This window comes from Amblyomma mixtum, chromosome 5 (genome assembly GCF_055824585.1).
Source record: "Amblyomma mixtum isolate Tamu chromosome 5, ASM5582458v1, whole genome shotgun sequence".
Taxonomy (NCBI): domain Eukaryota; kingdom Metazoa; phylum Arthropoda; class Arachnida; order Ixodida; family Ixodidae; genus Amblyomma; species Amblyomma mixtum.
The window spans coordinates 137,402,247-137,423,950 of NC_143016.1; the positions used below are offsets into that span (position 1 = coordinate 137,402,247).

The 21,704-nt window shown below is 46.4% G+C and overlaps 1 protein-coding gene across 1 annotated transcript; it reads left to right on the forward strand.

Moving 5' to 3' along the window:
• The first annotated feature begins 1,243 nt into the window (after window positions 1–1,243).
• On the forward strand, window positions 1,244–20,774 carry LOC149343883 (uncharacterized). Its single transcript, XM_089547092.1, has 2 exons — window positions 1,244–1,481; window positions 19,626–20,774. Exons 1-2 carry the CDS (start codon window positions 1,244–1,246, stop codon window positions 20,720–20,722), a joined length of 1,335 nt encoding a protein of 444 aa, XP_089403218.1. The 3' UTR covers window positions 20,723–20,774.
• Window positions 20,775–21,704: the final 930 nt, after the last annotated feature.

Genomic DNA, 21,704 nt, shown 5'->3' on the forward strand with positions numbered 1-21,704 from the left:
CCTTCATGTGAAGCAATGTCCATGTTACACGCGAGTGGAGCGACCCGCAGCATATGGCGCCACAGCACCGGGCTGTTCTCCATCCCCTCTCGTATGCATGTGTGTTGGATGTGTAAGCGGTTTAGCAGGCGGCGCCCAGGAACCGTCTGCAATAGCTGCGTGTATTGGTTCACGAGGTGAGACTCCCGCAACTCCTGAGAGGAATTTACCACTCCCAACGCCTTAAGTTCTATGTTGGAGGTAGCCACCGGGAGGTCCAGTACTCGCTTTGTTGCCTTCCAGATGATGGCGTCGATTCACTTGTCTTCTTTTTTGGTGGTGCGCAGGTACGGCACGGCGTAGAGGGTCCGGCTGGTCACAAAGTCGTGGGCGAGCCGTAGCGCGTCCCTGCTCCGCAGACCACCCCGCTTATTGGAAACGCGGTGGATCACGCGCCGTACCTGTTCGCCTATGCGCTTGAGTTTCGCTATAGAAGAGTACGGCCTAAGTTTGTTATTGATGAACAGACCCAGGATCCGGAGCTCTGCCACATCTGTGATGAGACCGCTCGATAGAATTATGTGTAGAGACGAGTTGTCCTTGTGATTTGCCCAGATGTAGAAGCTCTGATTTGATGGGAGCACATTGGAGACCACAGTAGGCAGCAAATGCATTGACTATGGAGGCGGCCTGCTGAAGGCGGTCCTCGCTCTCCCCAAGGCTCCCTTCGGTGGTCAAGATTGTAATATCGTCTGCGTAGAGCGCCTGTTTTATGCCCTCCACCTGAGCCAATTGGCCATAGAGGTGCCTCATGGCGATGTTGAAAAGAAGCGACGATAACACCGCCCCCTGCGGTGTACCCCGTGTACCCATAGCGTACGTGCCTTATTCGACCACGTGGAGATCTGCACTGACGACGAACAGCACACGGGCGCCTTTTGCGTTTCGCCTCCACTCCGGCCGCGTTTCCATGGACGCGAAACGCAAATGACACCTGTGTGTTGGCGATGTCAGTAGACGTTATGTATCCCCAGATGGTAGAAACTATTCTGCAGCCCTCCACCATGCCACTCTTTTTCTCTTTCTTGGTTCACTCCAACCTTCTTCCCTTCCCTCACGGCGCGACTGAGGTCTCGACTTATCTAGGCAACAATGGGGCCAGATATGCGACAGCCTAAATGGTCAGTTAGGCAACAAAAGGGCCTGGCTCCTGTTAAGGCACCTCTTAGATCCCACTCAAACAAAATCTACTACCAGATCTCAAATGAGCGAAATCATACACGGATTCCTCGGAACAGATGGGGAGCTCCTAGACGAACTTCGAAAGAGATACCTGAACACGTCTAAAAGCGACGCCCTTAACCGCTACACGAGTGCTCCCAACGAGGAGCTGGACAGAGACATAACGGACGCGGAGACATGGGATGCAATCGGTCACCTTCGCACAACATCAGCCGCGGGACCGGACGGAGTCACGAATAAGATGCTGCGAAATCTAGATAGTAAATCTCTCTCGGCAGTTACCGATTTAATGAATGGATATTGGCGCAAAGGAGAACTCCCTCCGTCGTGGAAACACGCGATAGTAACGTTCATTCCTAAACCCAACAAGAAGCTGAGCATTGACAACCTCAGACCCATATCCCTTACCTCGTGCTTAGCCAAACTCATGGAGCATGTGATCTTGAGCCGATTGCAAGGCTATGCTGAGGATAATGACTTATTACCCAGTACTATGGCAGGTTTCAGGAGCCATCTATCAACCCAAGACGTCATGCTCCAGTTGTATAACGACGTCATAGATCCCCCGGATAAAACCGGCACCAAAGCCGTTCTTGGACTTGACTTAGAATGGCCTTCGACTATGTGTCGCATGGAGCAATTCTAAGAGGCCTCTCGAGCATAAATGTAGGTGCCAGAACCTACAAGTATGTCAGTTCTTTCCTATCGGGAAGAACGGCAGAACTCTTAATCGGGGGAATCAGGTCGGGTAGAATAGAACTGGGAGATAGAGGCACGCAGCAAGGCTCCGTCCTGTCACCCTTTCTCTTCAACCTATCACTCATATCGCTGCCTAGCAAGCTAAACGCCATAGAGGACTTACGTCATACACTCTATGCGGACGACGTTACCCTATGGCTGGCGAATGGCTCTGATGCTCACATAGAAGAAACTCTTCAGAAAGCAGTACAAGTAGTCCAGGAGCATGCGAGTAGCATAGGACTCAAATGTTCTTAACCCAAGTCTGAACTCCTTCTAATCAGACATAAGAAACAGAGAGAAAACACCATAGAGGTCAACCTTCAAGGTCTCCCGATAAAGGAGGTCGAAACCATTCGAGTACTAGGTCTGTTCATTCAAAATAATCGTAAGAGCAACATCACAGTCACCCGTCTGGAAACAACGGTCAACCAGATAGTCAGGCTCATTCGAAGAATCACTGCTAAGAAGAGAGGTATGAAGGAGGCCGACATCTGTCGCCTTATACATGCATTCGTCATTAGCAGATTCGCCTACTCTCTACCATACCTCAAACTATTTAAGGTGGACATCGACAGATTAAACAGGTTACCCAGACAGGCATATAAAGCTGGTCTAGGGCTTCCTAGAAACACACCCACGGACAGATTTTTATCCTTGGGTATACACAACACTGTAAAAGAACTCATCACTGCACACAAGGCGATGCACATCCAAAGACTGGCCAACACTACAGCGGGAAGGGAGATTCTAGATCGAATAGGCGTAAACTCTGAACCCATGTCTGACCGACCGGGCCCTCTACTACGAGGAGTGCGCGACAAACTAGTCATCAAACCGCGCCCCAAAAATATGCTACCGGGCTTCCACGATGGCAGACGACGAGCCAGAGCGCGGGCTTTGCATAGAAAGTACCTTAATCATCCTGGAGCAGTATACACCGATGCAGCCGATTATAATTTCAGCCAAGGGGCCTTCGCTATCTGCGCATCCAAATTCATAGCAGGAAGAAGCGAGTGCATCTCTGCGGCCTCAGTCACGGTCAAGTTCGCGGATCAAGCAGAAGAAGCGGCCATAGCCTTGGCAATAGCAAATACTGACACTGACATCATTCTCAGTGATTCCAAGACTGCCATACGCAACTTCTCGCGCGGTAGAATATCCCTAACTACTAGAAACATCCTCACAAATATTACACTGCAACGAGAAATAGAATTGGTATGGACTCCTGCCCATTCAGGGAACCCAGGGAACGAAGCAGCCCACCAACACGCTCGAGCTTTTGTCGGCCGAGCGGTGGGCTCTCATCCAGGGGGATCCGAGATGGAGGCAGTGATTTCGTACCACGAAATTACCCAATTCTACAAACTCGCTCGAAGAATCTATCCTCCCCCGCACAAGTCACTCTCCAAGCACCAAGAGGTGGCTTGAAGAAGACTTCAAACCCATTCTTACCCGAACCCGTACATTTACGCCCACATCTACCACGATCTCATAGACCCCACCTGCAAACACTGCGGTAGCACTGCCACCCTCGATCATATGCTATGGGACTGCCCGGAGGATCCTCCTCCGGAAGCTCTTATAGAAGCTCCCTCACCAGACGCCTGGGAAGAAGTGCTGCGCAGCTCGGACCCCGCCGTCCAGGCAGGAGCCATCGAGCGCGCCGAAGAGGTCGCCGCCAGCTATCAGCTAACGGCCACCTGGCCCTTCTGCTAAGCGTCCAGGAGTCCTTCTTTTCCGACAATAAAGTTTTCTCTCTCTCTCTCTCCAACATGAAGTGAGAGAGTCACTGCGCCATTTCCTTTCCTCAAAAAAAAATATACTATAACTCAACCACATGGCGGCATATAGCACATGCTTCAGAGCTTGCATTTTCCTCTTCATTTCTGGGAACCACGTCCTCCTTAAAAAGCACGCCATGCGGCATTACCACGTTACGACAACGATTGTACACCTGCCTTCTTTTCTGATGTAAAACTCTCTGGCGCAGAGAAAAATTGCTCTCGTACTCGAATAAAATCCGTTTCTGCAGATTGTGATGCCTGAAAAGTTGCCACAAAAAAGTTGCCTCTCGACTACGAGAGAGAGAGTCCACGTATATAACACAAAATTCTTGCTATATGAGGCGGTATCGGCAATGGGATTTGCGATGACAACTTAGGGCTATCTTATGCGGTCAGCTACAGCCTTGCTCGCTAAGCGACCTGGGCCACAGGAGTCGGTAAAGTTCTCCTTCTGGGCAATCATTTGCCTTTGCCGCCATTTACGTGCTCCTCCCCTCGAAAGCAGGCGGTTTAGTCAAATTGTCCATAACCGTCATGACTGATGGCGGCACAAAACGGCAGCATTAATTGCACAGCTCTCATAGATAACGCTTTGTCTCTTAGTGCGCATGTTCTACATTTACTTCCACTCAAACCTACTGCGAACCTTTTTAAACAAATGCGTGGTGTGCAATGAGATATAAAATACTTGCTATGCAGTGTAAAGCAACACGAATATGCAGGTAAGATGAACACCTCAATAGCCTCGTTTCAGCAGATACTAGGGAGAACACTATTCTTGATGTTAAATTTTCCGTCCACTTAAAAAAAATTCACTGGGCCTAATTTTCTTGGTGCCTATTACAGCCCGGTGCTTTGTAGCCTGCCATCCAGCTTTCACACTCCTATAATAATTCAAGAATTTTTCCTCTTTTCAAATGCACTGAACAGCTGCAGTATAAAACATACGACATCAATTTCATCTTCTCCATAAACTTGATTTCCACAAACTCTACCAGGGAAAAAATGCCCTTGTGGTGTAGGATCTGCGTACGCTTTAAAGAGCTCTAGTTCGTCGAAAGTAATTGGAGCGCAACACTACGACTCCTATTTCTCTGTCTCTCTTCTCTCATTCGCTGAATGAAACTCCTTCACGGCACGGGTCGATGTCTACCGAGAGATTCCGGCTCTGTTATCAAACCTGCCTTCAATCTAACATATTAGTTTCCACGCAACACTATTAACTAGAGCATATTGAAGAAAAGCTGGCTTGTATAGAAAAATGATGAGGCCTAAGGTTGCTTCAGTAACAGAATTATCAAGGATGTCTAGAAGGCAGCGTAAACATGCGTGATGATTACAAAAAAAAATGGCGCTACGGAAATGAAAATGTACTTGAGGAGACATACAATAACAAAGTTTCATTTGTGCCAGATAGAGTACACGACACTGGAGGCCGGTGATAAAAGCTGTCATGAATGAAAGCTTGACAGGACCGCAGGCCTCCATGCACTAGAGAGCGGTATAAACGGCATTGCTTATTGTAAAAGAATTAAATACAATACACACTTCTGCGACCAGCTGTTTTAATAGCAATACTGTATGACTAGCTGTTTTAGCGCGATAGCGTCAAGGATCCCATCTCGCAGAAAAGCCTGCGTCGCATCCGGCTTCGTCGACCATGAGCGAAAAATTCACGTATATCCCAAGAGAAAGAAACTAGCTGGTTCACCTAGGTCACGTGACCTTGTGACGTCATGAAAACCTGCCCACCAGATTGTGAGCAAACTACGCACCGCAGCAGGTGGCAGATCAATTAACTATTGACCGCACTGATCTCCACTAGGGGAGCTGGATGCCGCATCGGGCACCCGAAAGTGAAGCAACCAGATGTAAGTGGCCTTGTGCCGGAAGTCAGCCTTTGGCAGTGCATGAAATCGGACCTCAGCCCGGTTTTTCAGTTCCAGTTTTGTTTTCCCACTTAGCATTTCGTCTTTTCGTCGTTCCCGTCTTTTTACATGACAATGCCTACCTGTTGCGCCGTCAACTGAGCGAGGAGGCCAGCGAAGTCTTCGGGAAAGACGTTTCAAACATAAGGGTCCATTGCATCGCCATGGGACGACACTAGCAGACGACAGGACGTCGCTAGACGCAGAAAGTATGGAGCCTCGTCTACTCGGCTCGGTGTCGTCTCGTTTGCCTAGCTTCGCCAAATCTGCTCTCTACTGTGATGCTTGTTTCCACTTTCAAGTCCAAGTTATGCTATCAATGGGGGATAAATATAAGAAAGAATAGGTTGAAACATTCACCAGGCAGCTTACTTTGCAGCGACCATTTTACCGAATTATGTTTAGACCGAACCGGAGCGAGCGCTAGGCTACTATCTTGTCAGGTGTCGACGGTGTTCGGTTGGTTCACATTAGCGCCTCCGAAAGGTATGGTACTGCTTTTTCGACCGAGAGTGTCATGTACTGTTTCGTATTGTAGCAAGTTAAGCTTGAATGGGCTTTTATTCGTGGTGCTTGGTGCAGTTGACTTCTAACAACGCTTCTCACGCGCACTGCAGCTTTAGTCTTTCTTGTCAGTCATTCTCTCGCGCTGTGCCTTTTCTTTGCTGCACGAAAATTCGGTTTTAAGGTGACCTAGCCTCGTCGTCATTCCACTACTTCTTCTTTAGGCTTGGAAGACAAGAACCAGGAAAGAACATAGTGTTTAATGCACGTACCCCTTTGCCGAGGCAAGGTGAGACTTGCGCGCCTGTTTTGTTTGCTTTCGCAGAAATTACAGGGCTGTGCACACAATGCTCCCGTTTCTCGCGTTCGGCTTGCTTGTTCCTTTCATATAACAGCAGACACTACAGGAGAACAACGCAAAAAACTGAGAACGAAAGGGCGAAAGACGCGACTTTTTGCATTGAAATGCGCAGCAGACACCCGACTTCCGGGACAAGCCGTCCAACTTCCAGTGGCTTCAATCGCGCTCGTCTCAGAAAGCGGGAATGTGGCATCCAGCCACCTAATGGAGATCAGTGATTGACTGCCATCGGTTGCTCGAGAATAGCAGCGTGGGTCGCACAAGCGCCACCGGCGGCATCACCTGCCATCGCAGTGCAGTTGGCAAGTACATGATGCGTGCATGGCTGTGTTCCTCGGGCATAATTACGCGCAACATACGAGCATCGTGTTATGAGCAAGCGTGACTGCTGGGGGTTAGCCCCGTTGTGAGCCGTGTTTTGATTTTTTTTAACATATATGCGAGAAAATCGCCCGGACACCATCAGGTCTTGACATCAGAACTCTTATCCAACTGCAAACAGCTAAGGGCAGACATGACGCGAAAGATAAATTTAGGCGTATTGATTATAGCTGGAAATGTAGTAATTCTAGTACATCTTGTGACAGGTTTTCGGCAGCTTTTCGTGGGGCCTACATGTATTCAGCTCCCTTTAAGAATGCGCACAAAACAGAATGAGAAAACCTTTTATTGCGATACTTTGGAACCATCAACACCTGTGAAACTGTAAAGCAGTCGGGAAAAGGGCGCTACTGTAACCATGACATGCGATTGAGCCATTGAAAGGGTATAAGAGCCATGGGTGCCGTGGGGGGTGGGGTGGGGGGTATAAGAGGTGCAAGGGTGTGCGTTATAAACACGAAAACGCAACCTTCATGTGTGCTCACAGCTGCCGCACTGGGCCATGACAGTCTGCAAAAGGGCATCACCCGAAGGGCTCGGTGCTGCCGCAAGCACGACAGAAATCCCTCCACTGGATTTGGCGGTGAAATTTGTGGTTTACTTTACTTTTGTGCATTGAGTTGAAGTAATTTTGTGCGTTGGACCGTGTCTCGCCCTTCTTACGTGCCGGCATGCTCTTACAACTATACTGACGCGCGACAGAGAAAGTCTACTTGGTTCCCTGCTCCACTGACACAGAGCTGCCGATGAAAACTAAGCGTGATGTAGCGTGGCAAAGAATAGGTGGCTTCACCTCCGTCACTGAATACGCGCGTGTTTGTGAAAACCATTCCATATTTTCACACCTCGAAATTGTTGACACCGGTTTCATTTCGCGACGAGTAGATACCTAGCGAGTACGCAAGATTCGTGAGGGCGATTTCAGTGGTTGTGGACAGCGGATTCATAAATTATAGCGAAACAATTTTTAAAAATTTCCGCCCAGTGTAGTTCCAGTATGTTTCTGACCTCCTGTGACCTGAAATGAGGAATTGCTCACGCCTTATCATGCGCATACAATTAGCGAGAACCGCAAGTGTGTCCAGGTGTGCCGAACATTGCTGAATGCGGCCGGCAGTTGTCCTCGGCGTCACTTGTGGACAACAAATGAGGCCGTTTTGATTATTAAAAATGGTTGCCGAACATACTTCCGGTTAAGGATATATGACGGCAAGTGTCGGCCGCATTGCGCAAGAAAGACTTTTGCTCGACTCTTGCGATCGATTGAGTTCTTTCAGACTAAAAAAGCAATGCAGGAGTCTGAAGCGAGCGAGAAGCGTGTGACGGGTCGAATAGAGCCCGTGCGCCCTCAGCACGATAAGATGTTCGAGGCTGCTGTTCCAAAGGCTCTACCACAGCACGCAAAGCACTCGTTATAAGAATTCTAAAACGGAAATACAATAACCACGCGCTTGTGCGGGGCATGAGCATTCAAAGCAAATGCAACAGCTGCAAAAGCACAAAGTTGACCAGCTGGCACAGATCGTTCATGTTAATATTAATGTATCTGCTGTTTATTTTTTTCTTTTACCGGTTCTATCGTACGTCGTCTGACTTCAACATCCATCTTCGCTCAAGTTCAGCTTTTGTGGGTAACTAACAAATGAAAACTGAAGAGAATTGAAGCCGTACAATGTGTCAACATGCAATATCATGACAGGTTTAGTCACTGTTTTTGGTGGAGCACATAAATGCTACAATTGTTAGTTCTAATGCCATGGTGGACAGAAATTTTTGAGCCCGAAAAGGTGCTGATCTCGAATATTCGAAGCTGTTCTAACACCTTTTAAAACTCTCTGATTTTATGGACAGGTGAAGCCTCCTGTAAGGGATCGATAGTGTACGCGGTTCATCGGAACGCGGCTGGGGGCGCTCAAAGCGAAGCGTCTCCTTTCTCGGAACGCGGCCGCTCGCGAATGCGCCGGGAAATACGGGTGTCCCCCCGCCCCACGGTACCGATTCGCGCACGTGCTGGCACGAATGTGTATTTGTGTTTGTTTTTACTTCTATTTTATGGTGGAGATGGCGCTTCACCTTACGGGAGCTGGAGGGCTGGCCAGGCTCTCGATAAACCAATCATGTGAACATTGTAACATGATTGGAAGCCACCAAATGTGAGCCGGGCCTTTAGGGCTTTAAAACCGGGCCCCGGAGCCGGAAGCCAGGTTCTGCGCTAAGGTCAGATGCTATGCATCTTCGGCTATGCCGAGTAGGGGCCTCCCCTTGTGTTAGCCAGATCCACTCTTTTGTTGTTTTGTATCTTTTTGCCGTTTAAATTGTCTCTAGTGCCTGAACTTGTATGCAATGTAAATAGCTGTACATAAACTTCAAGTATTCGCCATACCCCTGCGTCCCAACTCATCACGAGAGCGTCTCTGACGGGGCACCCCTGGTGCAGAGATCAAGCTTCAGTCTTCAAGTTAAACCAACCGTCTCTGGCGGTGCACCTCTGGTGCAAGGAAAGAAGAGAACCTGAAATTTACTGGCGCAGTCGACGAGGATCCTGCGGCCATCGGAAGACGGCGCAGGCAGAAGACTTGAAGGCAGGGAAAAAGGCGACGACAAGGCAACAGGTCAGCGTTCGAGAACGGACCTGCAGGGAGAGACAGCGGCAAGGACCACGGCAGTAGTCCAGCGACGCGAGACTGCGTCCGGTCAAGAAAAACAGCGCGTCGAGAACTTGACGGTCACCGGCGGGTCACAGCAAGTGACGACAACGTGCACAGGACCAGCGGCGTGCGACAGCTCATCGCAGCGTCCGGTGGAAGTGGCGGTGGACTGCGATGCCTAGGAGCTGGCAATGCGGATCGACGCATCGAAACTGTGAGTTTCCTTCGTCGCATTGTTCGCGTCCCTGTTCATGTGTTCGAGCCGGTAGGACAGTTGAGAGGTACGGAAGGCGGTATGGAGAGTTATCCATGCCGGCCCTCACTTGATGTGAGGTACCGAGTAGAATTGGCGAAGGCGCGCTTAGCTTATTTTCAGGGTGAGCTTGCAATAGTGAATGGAGGAAAGGCGCCGCTGTGCAAGGAAAAACCTCAGGATGATAAGTGCGTCTTGGAGGTATTGGAAGCAAAGCGCCAGCAGCTAGCGCTGGAGCTCGCTGAGCTAAAAGAGTCTAGGAGAGCTAGTCAACTAGCCAGGGAGAACTGCTCCGAGTCCCGAGCGGAGAGGCCGCCAGTGCTGGAAGGCAAAGGCATATGCCTGTCAAGCGCAGTTCAAGAAAACAGCCATGCAGAAGTAAAAAGAGAGCCATCTTTCCGCGAAACTGGAATCTCTCGTGAAGAAAGTATCGTGACGGAACGCAGCGTCCCGGTATTAGAGGCGGTGAACGCGCACTCCGACGATCCAGCTGCACAGGTTAGCTCTACCCCAAATGACTCCAGGGACGCGGACGCGAGTTCAGGAATAAAAAAACTCGGTCTCAGGCAAGCTGTGAAAAAGAGCAGTTGGTTCAGCGTGAAACAACCAGCGACGACAGATGTCAGATCGGCGAGCTAGTGACAGCAGGAAACCTAACGTTGCCGCAAAGGCAGACGGTGTCGGGCAGGTGGCAGGAAGTGCCCCATAGCGTTATTGATGAAAAGAGCCTTTCATCCGAGGCAGAGAACGGAGGTGGGCCTGTTGCGCCGACCAGGCAGAGCGCCGCGCAATTGTCGAACGCACCCGATGGGCATCCGACCAGGTCCTTCCAGGAGAAGGAAATGCGTGACGACTTGCCAGAAGGCAAGCTCGGGTCAAGCGACGGCGAGTCAGCTCGTGCAGCCTCAGAGTTAGACGATGCCACGATGTCGGCAAGCGCCGATCAAGCAGGGAGCGGCAATTTCAAGGTTGGCCCGTGCAGGAAGAGTGATAGTGAATCCAAGCGAGGCAGAGTAAGAGGAGGCAGGTGCGTGGATTTCACGTTGAAAGTCGGCGCGGGGAACAGTACATTCCGTGCTGCAGAACGCCATATCAAATGTGGCAAAAGTGGCCGCACTGATATGATTAGACTGGACAGGGGCTATGTTCCTCACGCAGTACGCGGTTCGAACCGGCGCGCCGGAGAAAGCTTGCCCTCAAGTGTGTCGCGTGCTGAGGTATTTGGACTTATCGAGGATCAGGACATTTTCGATCCTGGATGGCCGCAATTTTTGAATTCTTGCCACGCTGTGGCACGGGCCTAATGAGCATAGTAGCCATTGGGCGTTGATCATGTCGATTGAGACGCGTGGTGGCTCGAACGCACACAGGGACGCTCGGTGCGACTAAGGAGGCTCCCGTGGCCACTTACGGACATCGTACGAGTGCTAGTGAACGCTCCAGTCGCGAGTTTCGGTGTGTGTGTGCGCTCGTTCGCGAGCAGGACGCGGGTGTGCATATAAGTGAACTGGGTACATGGACGCCGTATTACGGCGCACGGCAGGCACGCCACAGTATGTATTTGAGTGTGCAATTTGCTTACGTTGTGTTGGTTCCCGTGTGCATTTTGTTTTTAGTTTTGTTGGGGAAACTGGTCGCAGCGCGACAGTTTGGACTTCGGTCAATGCGCTGGATTGAAATGTGTGAAACGCGCATTTGAATTTGTACGTTTTGTTTATGTTATGTCACCCGCAGGGTGGTTTTGTGACCCGTACCGATCCCTTCTTGTTATAATTCTAAAAGTGGCATTTGAACCCTTTGTAGAACCTTGGGAAAGGCGTGTAAGGGATCGGTAGTGTACGCGGGGTCATCGGAACGCGGCGGGGGGCGCTCAAAGCGAAGCGGCTCCTTTCTCGGAACGCGGCCGCTCGCGAATGCGCCTGGAAATACGGGTGTCCCCCCGCCCCGCGGTACCGATTCGCGCACGTGCTGGCACGAGTGTGTATTTTTGTTTGTTTTTACTTGTATTTTGTGGTGGAGAGGGTGCTTCACCTTACGGGAGCTGGAGGGCTGGCCAGACTCTCGATAAACCAATCATGCGAACATTGTAACACGATTGGAAGCCACCAAATGTGGGCCGGGCCTTTAGGGATTTAAAACCGGGCCCCGGAGCCGGAAGCGGAGTTCTGCGCTAAGGTCAGATGCTATGCATCTTCGGCTATACCGAGTAGGGGCCTCCCCTAGTGTTAGCCAGAACCACGTTTTTGTTGTTTTGTATCTTTTTGCCGTCTAATTTGTCTCTAGTGCCTGAACTTGTATGCAATGTAAATAGCTGTACATAAACTTCAAGTATTTGCCTTACCCCTGCGTCCCAACTCATCACGAAAGCGTCTCTGACGGGGCACCCCTGGTGCAGAGATCAAGCGTCAGTCTTCTAGTTAGATAAACCGTCTCTGGCGGGGCACCGCTGGTGCAAGGAAAGAGAACCTGAAATTTACTTCCCCTTGCATTTGGCTCTTTTTATCGAAAACATTTAAAAGCGCCAAAACTAGCCTGGAGACCCTGCACAAATAGCTTCGCGACTGCTGAGTGCGTACGCGAGTGTCTATGGCCGTTAACTTACCTCAGTAACTGTCGATATCTTTGGCTCCATTATGCATGCAAGGTGATGGCGTGAGATGCGCCGAAAGCTATTTATCTTTAAACTCGTGTAGCACGCACCACGCGCAAACACACAACACCTTGAAACTAATGCACGACATACGCTTGACGTGCTACGGGAACGGCATGTTGTAATTCCTACAGACATACAAACTATGTCGTTCGTTATATGTTCCTACCTAAATGAGATTAGACAGGCGAAGGCTGTTCGCCGGAAGATTAGTGGTGGGAAGACAGCCAACTTTCATGGTTTATAAGTGCGGCCGCTAATGGTCTAGATAGGATTAATGAGAGAGCTTAGGCTTTTAATCCGCTTAGCATTTGCACGAACCACTCGCTTAATTCGACCACGTGGTCCTGTGGTTTTTACTGCAAAAAACAAAGAATCATACACTTATTTCCATAAATTCTAGTACACTGAGGCGGGCTTCAATGCTTAGAGCCTGTATTCATGAGTCAACACTCTTTTTAAGTGCTTTACAGCCCAGGTACCGACGAAGAAGGTGCTAATAGTATTAATTTCTTAATCCTACAAAACAAAAGGCTCTTTAATGGCAAATGTAAGATGCCTGCAGTACACCTCATAAGCTGTGCAAGCGACTTACAAGACGGGCTGGAGAATGTTTCATCCAGAAAACCGCCAACCAGGCATAATTGCGAACAATTGCTGGATCTCTGAAACTGCCTTTCATAATTGCGAAAGTCATTGTAGAGGGACACCCTCTTTCGTTAAATCGACGTGTCTCCACACAATAGCGGAGGCTATTTGCCCCTGTAATCGGCTTTAATTTTACTGGATTAAGAGGTTGATGCTGTTATCACATTATTCCTTGACACCTAAGCTTTAATGCATTCAAAAATAGTTTTCGTTCTTTTATACTGGCTCCTGCGGTTAAATCCAGTATCAGTGTACCTGCGCTTACGGGAGTAAGTAGTATATGGTTTGCTGTGTGTTGCAGTGAGAGGTGATAGACCACGAGATCGAATCAAGCGTTTGCTTCGTACAAATATAAGCGGGTTAAAAGCCTGAGCTCTTTCATCAGTCATAGTGCATTAGGGCCGCACTTGGCAACAACGAAGTTGGCAGCGCTTATTCCCATTATGGAATGAACAGATAAGGTATGAACAGGTAACAAACGATATGTGATTACAAGTATATAAACAGTTAAATTACCGCATGCTTTACCCATACCACGTAAATTATGTGTTGTGCATCAATTTCGATATGTTCGCCTAAGGTGTTTTTGGGCGGGTATAAAGTAGCTTTTGTCGCGCATCTCGCCATTAGCTTGCGGACAGAGTGAAGGCTGAGATATCGGCAGCTACTAAGGTAACCTAACAGGCACAGGCACATTTATACGCATTAAGCAGGCATGAAACCATTAGTGCGAAGTCCTGAGGATGGATTAGGCACTAATGAATGTTTTCTTTATAATGAGTTCCAAAAAAAAGGCGGCACTCACTCGCACAGCGGCGCCTTCGAAGGTTTCAAAAACTGTTTCGAAAGCTTCCAATGTACAATATTAGCATCTTTTTGGGCTAAAAAAAATATATGTTCAAGATGTCATCCGAGTGAAGAAATGTAATAATATACGTCACTATGAATGGTGACATAATGTGTCATATTACTGTTAGCTGGAACATTATACGATTCGAAATTATCTTTAGCTTCCACTGCTCAAGCAGTTCAAAGATACTGAACCCGAACTCAAAATCTTTGTTGAAGTCGGATGAAACTATATAGTATCATTGTAGTGCAAAAAAAAACTAAACGCTGGCGACGCCTATGAATGCGCATGATAAGCGTTAAGGGGGTCAACCTTGTACTTTTGCCGTTGTTGCATTTTCTTTGAAACTGCTACCGCGGAGGAGTGTGTGTATGGTCACTGTATTTCTGTCTGGAGCGTTCTGTTTGGAGCGAGTACCTTATGGTGTGATATACATCACTTTGTTGGTCCCGAAACACAGCACGTTCCTGGCAGAGCTTACTTAAAAAGCAGGCATGGAATGCGTGTACTTCACTCCCCTCTGTGGCCTTTGTGGCGTCGAATACATGTGGCGTGGAATACGAATGCGATTACAAATGTAATTAATGAGAATTACGCGCACGACTAATCACAACATTCCGTGCTCATACTCTCTCTACGACACCCCACTGACCCAATTTGACAAGTATAAGTACCTTGGAGTTCAAATAACAGATGATCTGTCCTGGAAGGCTCACATTGAATATATTACTGACGAGGCCAACCGCATGCTCGGCTTCATCTATCGTAACTTTACCCTTGCCCCTATCCCTGTGAAACTAGGTTTGAAGGTTTGAAGGTTTATTTACACAACTAGGTGTTGCGAGGACAGCCAGGGAAAAAGCTGTATAGACAGCTTGAGAGGTCCTGGCTTCCTCTTACAGTGCAGCATTGACGGCGGCGGAATAGGACATCAAACAAATTGTAAGAAAAAACTCGTATGTTCTGTACACAGAATGACACATGTACGTTCAGTAAGCAGTACATTCTTCTTTTAAAAGAAAAAAGAACTATATTAGGTCAAAGAGACTATAAAGGCAAATACAGGGAGGAGAAAATACAGGACAGCAGAGCTGACAAGTGCACTCAAAATGGCAATAGCAAGAAAAAAAAGAACTACACGAATATTTGGGGCAATTCATTCAGAGAAATATTGGAAACATCAAGATTCTTGTGGCAGTACAACTGGTTCAGAAGTGTCGGTAAGGTATGCTGCAACATTTGTTTGCCATAGTTTGTGCGGCATTTCTTAACATATAAAGGCTCTGCTGCGCGGTTATCATACACAGTTCTGCTTTGCTCTAACCTAGCAAGTGTAAGTAAGAAGTCATCATTTTTCATTATGGCGAGTTTATATTTATAGCACAGCCTATAGTTATACATGGATTTCATTGGAATAACGTTGTGTCGGTGGAAAAGGCTCGCAGTGTGGAAGAAATACGGCACTTTACATGCAATGCGTGTAATACGTTTTTGTAAGACAGTGAGTTTGTTAATATTTTCAGCTGTTGTTGTTGCCCACACCATACATCCGTAGCTGGCTATGGAAGAGAACAAAGAGTGATAAAGTAACATGTTGACTGACATAGGAAAATTAAAGCAATGGCGGCGCATGATACCAACTGTTCTGGAAAGTTTCTGAACGACGTAATTAATATGGTCATTCCACGGCATATCTGCTGCAAAGTAAACGCCCAGAGTTTTCACAGACTGCACAAATTCTAGTCTGGTATTGTTTAATTCAATTAGAGGAAGTTCAAAGTGTTTGTGACGTTGGTGTAACATGACGGCTGCAGTTTTACTAACGTTAATTCTTAAGTGATTATCAGCAGTCCAAGTATTTATTTCTTTTAAGGTTTTATTAGCTCGATTTGCGAGATCAGCCGTTGAAGTACCCGAAAAAAACAGACCAGTGTCATCTGCATAAATTATGTACTTAGCAGTGCTATCGATGCGAACAATATCATTAATATAAAGAACAAAAAGAAACGGACCCAAAATGCTCCCTTGCGGAACGCCAGAAGCTACCGCTTTCAACTGGGAGCATTCACCGGCAATACTAACAAACTGAGAGCTATGTCTCAAGTATGAGGAAATGAGCATATGGGCTATGCCTCTAATACCGTAGTGGTTTAATTTTTAATAAGCACAGAGTGATTAACAAGGTCAAACGCCTTTGAAAAATCTAAAAATAAACCAAGTACCATGTTTTTGGCTTCAAAATGTTTTAGTGTGAATTCTTTCTGAGCAAGGAGAGCTAACTCAGTCGATCTATTTTTACGAAACCCATATTGAGCGGTAGTGATAATGTTACATCTTTCGGTGAAGGAGGATAGCCGTTTAAGAATAACTTTTTCGAGGCCTTTGGAAAACACAGGTAAGATTGATATCGGGCGATAGTTTCCCATTTCATTTTTGTTTCCTTTTTTATACACTACTGTGACTTTTGCCCTTTGCATAAGACGCGGAAAAACACCGGAAACTAAGGATAGGTTGAAGATATGGGCGAGGGAAGGTGCAAGAATGTCGATAGTAAATTTTATGGGCTGTATCTGAAAACCTGACGCATCTGTAGCTTTACTATTATTAAGCGCTAAAAATTCTGTAATTACTTCATTTACTGTAACCGGTGTTAGAAATATTGTTTCACCATTTCTGGCACTCATATAGGACAGATTTACGTCGCCGCTTGATGTGTCAACAAAGGAAAGAAAGTAGTCATTAAAGGCATCTGCTAGATCAGAACCTTTTAATTCAATTCCTTCATGATTAATATTTGTGGTCGGTTCGGAAGAATAACTGAAGATAGATTTTAAAACCTTCCAATTTTTTTCAGATTGTCCACCAGTTGAATTAAATCGGTTATAAATATATTGCTTTTTAGCGACGCGAAGTTACTTTGTGACGAAGTTCGTAAATTTTTTTAATGTTTTCAGCGCTTCAGGACATCTACTTTGTAAAAACACTCTGTAAAGTTTATCGCGTATTCTTATCAACTGCAACATGTCTTTGTCGACCCATGGTTTCTTACTTTTCTTTGACTGGGAGAATTTCTTAAGTGGAAAGGAAGCATTACAAATGTCAGTAACAATCTCTAAAAAATTTTCGTATGCTTCATCAGGGTCGCTTTCCTCAAAAACATGTTCCCAGTTAACAATAGATAAGCGTTCCTCGAACTCGCATAACGTGTGATGATTTATAACTCGATAAAATGACATTTGGTCGGGTTGTCGTTGAGAAATCGGAGCAAGATTGACAGACATGAATATTGGCATGTGATCACTCAGAGTATAAGCAATGGTGCCTGATTTCAAGCTTACTGTTTTGGAGTTTGTTATGAAAAGATCTAAAAGTGTTTATGATTCTGTCGTAATCCGTGTAGGTGACATGATGGCATTTTCACAGGAGTGGACGTTAAGTAAAGTATTGAACTCGATTGTTGTGTTATTGTTGGCCAGCATGTCAATGTTAAAATCGCCACCTAAAATTAACTGATATTGGTTCATTTTAACAAATTCTAGGAATGAATCAAGAAATAAAAAGAGCTCAGCAGAACTGCTACCCGGTGGACGATAGCAGACACAAATATCCTTGTGCCAGACTTGACTGCCAGGACTTCGTAATGGGGCGTAATACAACAAAATTCAGGCATCATTTCTGATTCCATAATATTCGAAACTAACATTGAAACACCACCTCCCCTTCTTATGGATCGGTTCATATAGAAACACTTATACGTCGGAATCACATAGACGTCACCTTCACAGGTAAACCACGTTTCAGAAAACATAACAACATTGAAACGAGTTTCCACTTCTCTGAAAAAACAGTCAAGTTCTTCTTGCTTATTTCGACCAGATCTGAGATTAACATGAATACAAGAGCAACAAAGAGGATTATCAGGCTTAATGAAACTATTGAGGTCAGAAAGATTAACTAGATCAGTAGAAAGAGCCATTGGAAAAAGAGTGCCGCGTATTGCCGCACAACTGGTCCAAATCTGCTGGACAATGAATTACAATCGCAGGATCGCGTTGTTTCCTTTTAACGAACACTTTCCCATTCCGGTGCCAAGCGTACTGGTAATCATTTTCACCTGCCCAAGCCTTTGCATAGCGCAACAGCTCACGGCTTTGACGCGTCATGTTTTCGCTGACTGATACATCCGAGTGAGCATCTCTTAAAGCTGTACGCTTCTGAAACCACATGTCACGAGTTGAGAGCTTTGAAAACCGTACAATGATCCCGGGCACCTTTCCTGACTTTGAAGGAAGTCTGTGCACAACATCGACGTCATTCAATGTAAGCTCTGGCAAATCCACAGATTTTGCTACGTTATTTACCTTTTCCATCAGATTCTCATCATTTGTCTCCGGTATGCCGTGCATCTTAAGGTTCAGCTTTCTGTTTCGCCACTGAAGGTCGTTCACAGTCATTTTCAATGACTCAACATCATCAGCGTCGACTCTGGTCTCAAGTGCACTAACACGTTTCTTTAAGGTACAGATCTCTTTCTCATGTTTTACCTGTTGTTCAAGTATATCATCGTATTTTTTTGACATTAGTTCAATGGACTTCTTCACTTCATCGATTTGGTCAGGCAGGCCAGCAAGAGCATCAAGTTTTTGACATATGCCGGCTAAACTACTGCTCTGCAAAACACTCGTCCGTTCAAAAATTGAGTACGCTGCTCCAGTGTGGGACCCATACACTAACTCTCTCATTGGGCTGCTTGAATCCATCCAAAATCGCTCTGCAAGGTTCATAATGTGAAATTACTCCCGCCATGCCAGTGTTTCAGAAATGAAACAAACGCTTAATCTTCCGGATCTTGCCATACGGCGCCGCATTTCGCGCCTCTGCACATTTCATAAAATATATTACGGCAACGAAACCTTAAAGCAGTCCTTGTTTACTCCTCCGGTGCACATATCGTCCCGCAGAGATCATCACCTAAAGGTGCACATTCCACAGTGCAGGACTGTCCAATATCTAAATTCTTTCGTCCCCAGAAAAGCCTCGGACTGGAATCACCTGCCCTCCACCGTCGTCGTCATCAAGGATTCTCAGAAATTCAAGGATACTGTTAATGCTTATGAATTGTAAGTGTGTATTTGTTTGTTTCTTTGTATTTATTTATTTTTTGCTACTCCTCTCTGTAACGCCTGACAGGCCTTGAGAGTAATAAAATGAAATAAAATGAAATTACGGATCATTGAACTGCGGCTGATTTTTGTATTTCTTTCTAGATTTTTTATCGTTAGTTGATTTAAAAAAATTCCTTTCAAATACTCTAGGAGTTTTGAAGTATTTTGTTTTTTAATTTATTTATTTACTTATTTACAACACGCTGCCAATCCTAGAGGGATTATTATTGGTGTGTGTGAAAAGACATTTACGCTTGGTTAGAATCGCGAATGTGGCTACTCTCTGAGGGCCAAAACAGAAATGAAGACAGATTAGCACAAAACCCAAGTGCTCACATTACCTTATTTAACTGATCTGGGTCTGGCAGCGGCATGGTAGAGTGGGTCTGGCAGCGGCATGGCGAACGGTTCTTGCAAACACGTGTGCTTCATTTTGCAGATAGCCGCAAGCATCGCTGGACCATACTTCCTGAGCAATGCTTCTTCTTCAGGCTTCCTTCATGGAAAATGCACCCTCACGGGCCCTCCATTCAGTTCCTGCTGTCAACCGATAGATGGCAATGCAACCATAACCTCATCTTCCGTCGATCTCGCTTGTCTCGACCACGCATGGCACAACCCCGGAACGTCATCGACACGGACCCGACGGGATATAAAAGCAACACACCGGCCAATCCTCTTCAGTGGGTCTGGCAGCGGCATGGCGAACGGTTCTTGCAAACACGTGTGCTTCATTTTGCAGGTAGGCCACAAATACGCTTTCAAATGTTATAGGAGCGATGATCGTTTCTTATTGCTGCTGCCAGACCCTCAGCACTTTGTGTGTATTTTTTCTTGCCTACTGCATTCGTTAAGAATTTTGTTGCAACTGTCCGGCGATGTCGAAACAAATCCAGGCCCAAAGTCAGAGGAAATGCTAACGGAGCTGCTAGCTGGACAAGCACGAATCAGCGCAGAGCTTTCCGCGCTCAACTCTAGAATGGCTACCTTTGAACAGCGTATTACGCACATAGAGGCGTTGGCTTCAACTGCTAACGACGCTCTTCAGCGTGTTCATGATCTTGAGATAACTGTTGAGAATCTTAAAGATGTCATTACCAAACTTGACCGCAAAAATGATGACCTGGAAAACCGATCCCGTAGGAATAACTTAATCATCTATGGCTTGAAGGAACCATCAAATGAAACTTCTGAGGGGCTATTGGCTTCTGTATCGGAGTTACTGTATTCCAAACTTGGAATCCAATGTGAAGGTATTGAACGCTGTCACAGGCTTGGCAATCAAACAACTGAAAAGACGAGACCTGTCATTTTTAAACTGCTAGACTTTAGAACCAAGCTTTCCATCCTTAAAAACGCCAGAAAACTAAAAGGATCTGATACGCACATTAGCGAAGACTTTTCTGCGCGTGTACGGCACATTAGGAAGGCTCTCTGGGACAACTCGGTTGATATCCGCAAAGAAGCAGATAAGTATTGGTTGCAATACGATTCCCTGATAGTCGACAGTGTTCGTTACACTTGGGATGATGTTTCCAAAAGGCTTGTCAAGGCTGCACGTGCTGCAGTGCCTAGGGACACAGAGTGACTCGTTAATGAGCAGAAAGGTAGAAATGAGCAGAAAGAAAAGCAGAAACTGACTCTTTTGAACTTAAATGCTAGAAGCTTGCTTAATAAGATTGAAGATTTCAATTGGCTAGTAGAATGTTACACTCCGTCAGTTATTTGCGTAACAGAAACATGGTTGGACAACTCCATATCAGATGTAGAATTTTTGCCTCCAGATTGCTCGGTGATCAGAAACGACAGGCAGTTTGCTAGAGGAGGGGGCGTAGCTCTGTTCATTAGAAAAGGCATTGAAATTTTTGTATTGCCAGAACTTCCGAATACTGAGTCTGTTTGGTGCCGGCTAAAAATTTCTGGTTTCGTGACAGTCGTGGGTGCTGTGTACCGTCCGCCCGGTTCGGAAAATATTTTCTCGCACATTACAGAATACATAGCGGAACACAGGCTCCACAAGTATAAAATGACCATTACAGGTGATTTCAATGCTCCTTGTATCGATTGGAAGTTGTTAATTTCAACAGGTCGTGACAAGGTTGTTTGTGAATCCCTAATTAATATGGCTATATCATATGATTTAACACAAGTCGTTGAATGTCCAACTCGAGAAAACTCTGTTCTTGACCTTGTTTTTGTTAATGAACAGTTGCTGCAATACGGATTTCAGTGTGATGTAGTCGACGGACTGTCAGATCACAAGTGTGTTTTCATGCAATTTAATGTGGTTTGTGAGCCCCATAAGCCGAATTTCAATATTGTTAAAGATTTTACCCGTGCCAACGACCGTGCTATTACTGAACTGCTAGCGTCGTCTTTCGGAGATTTCGTGACAGACAGTGAAACGTGTGGTGTTGATGCTTTATTAGAGCAGTTTTATAATTTAGTACATAGCTGTGTGCTTCATTTCGTCCCCACAAAATGTGTGAAACATAACCCGAAGCATCCGTGGTACACAAGAGACATAATTCATCTCATAACACGCATCAAGCGCTTGCGCAAGCGCAGCC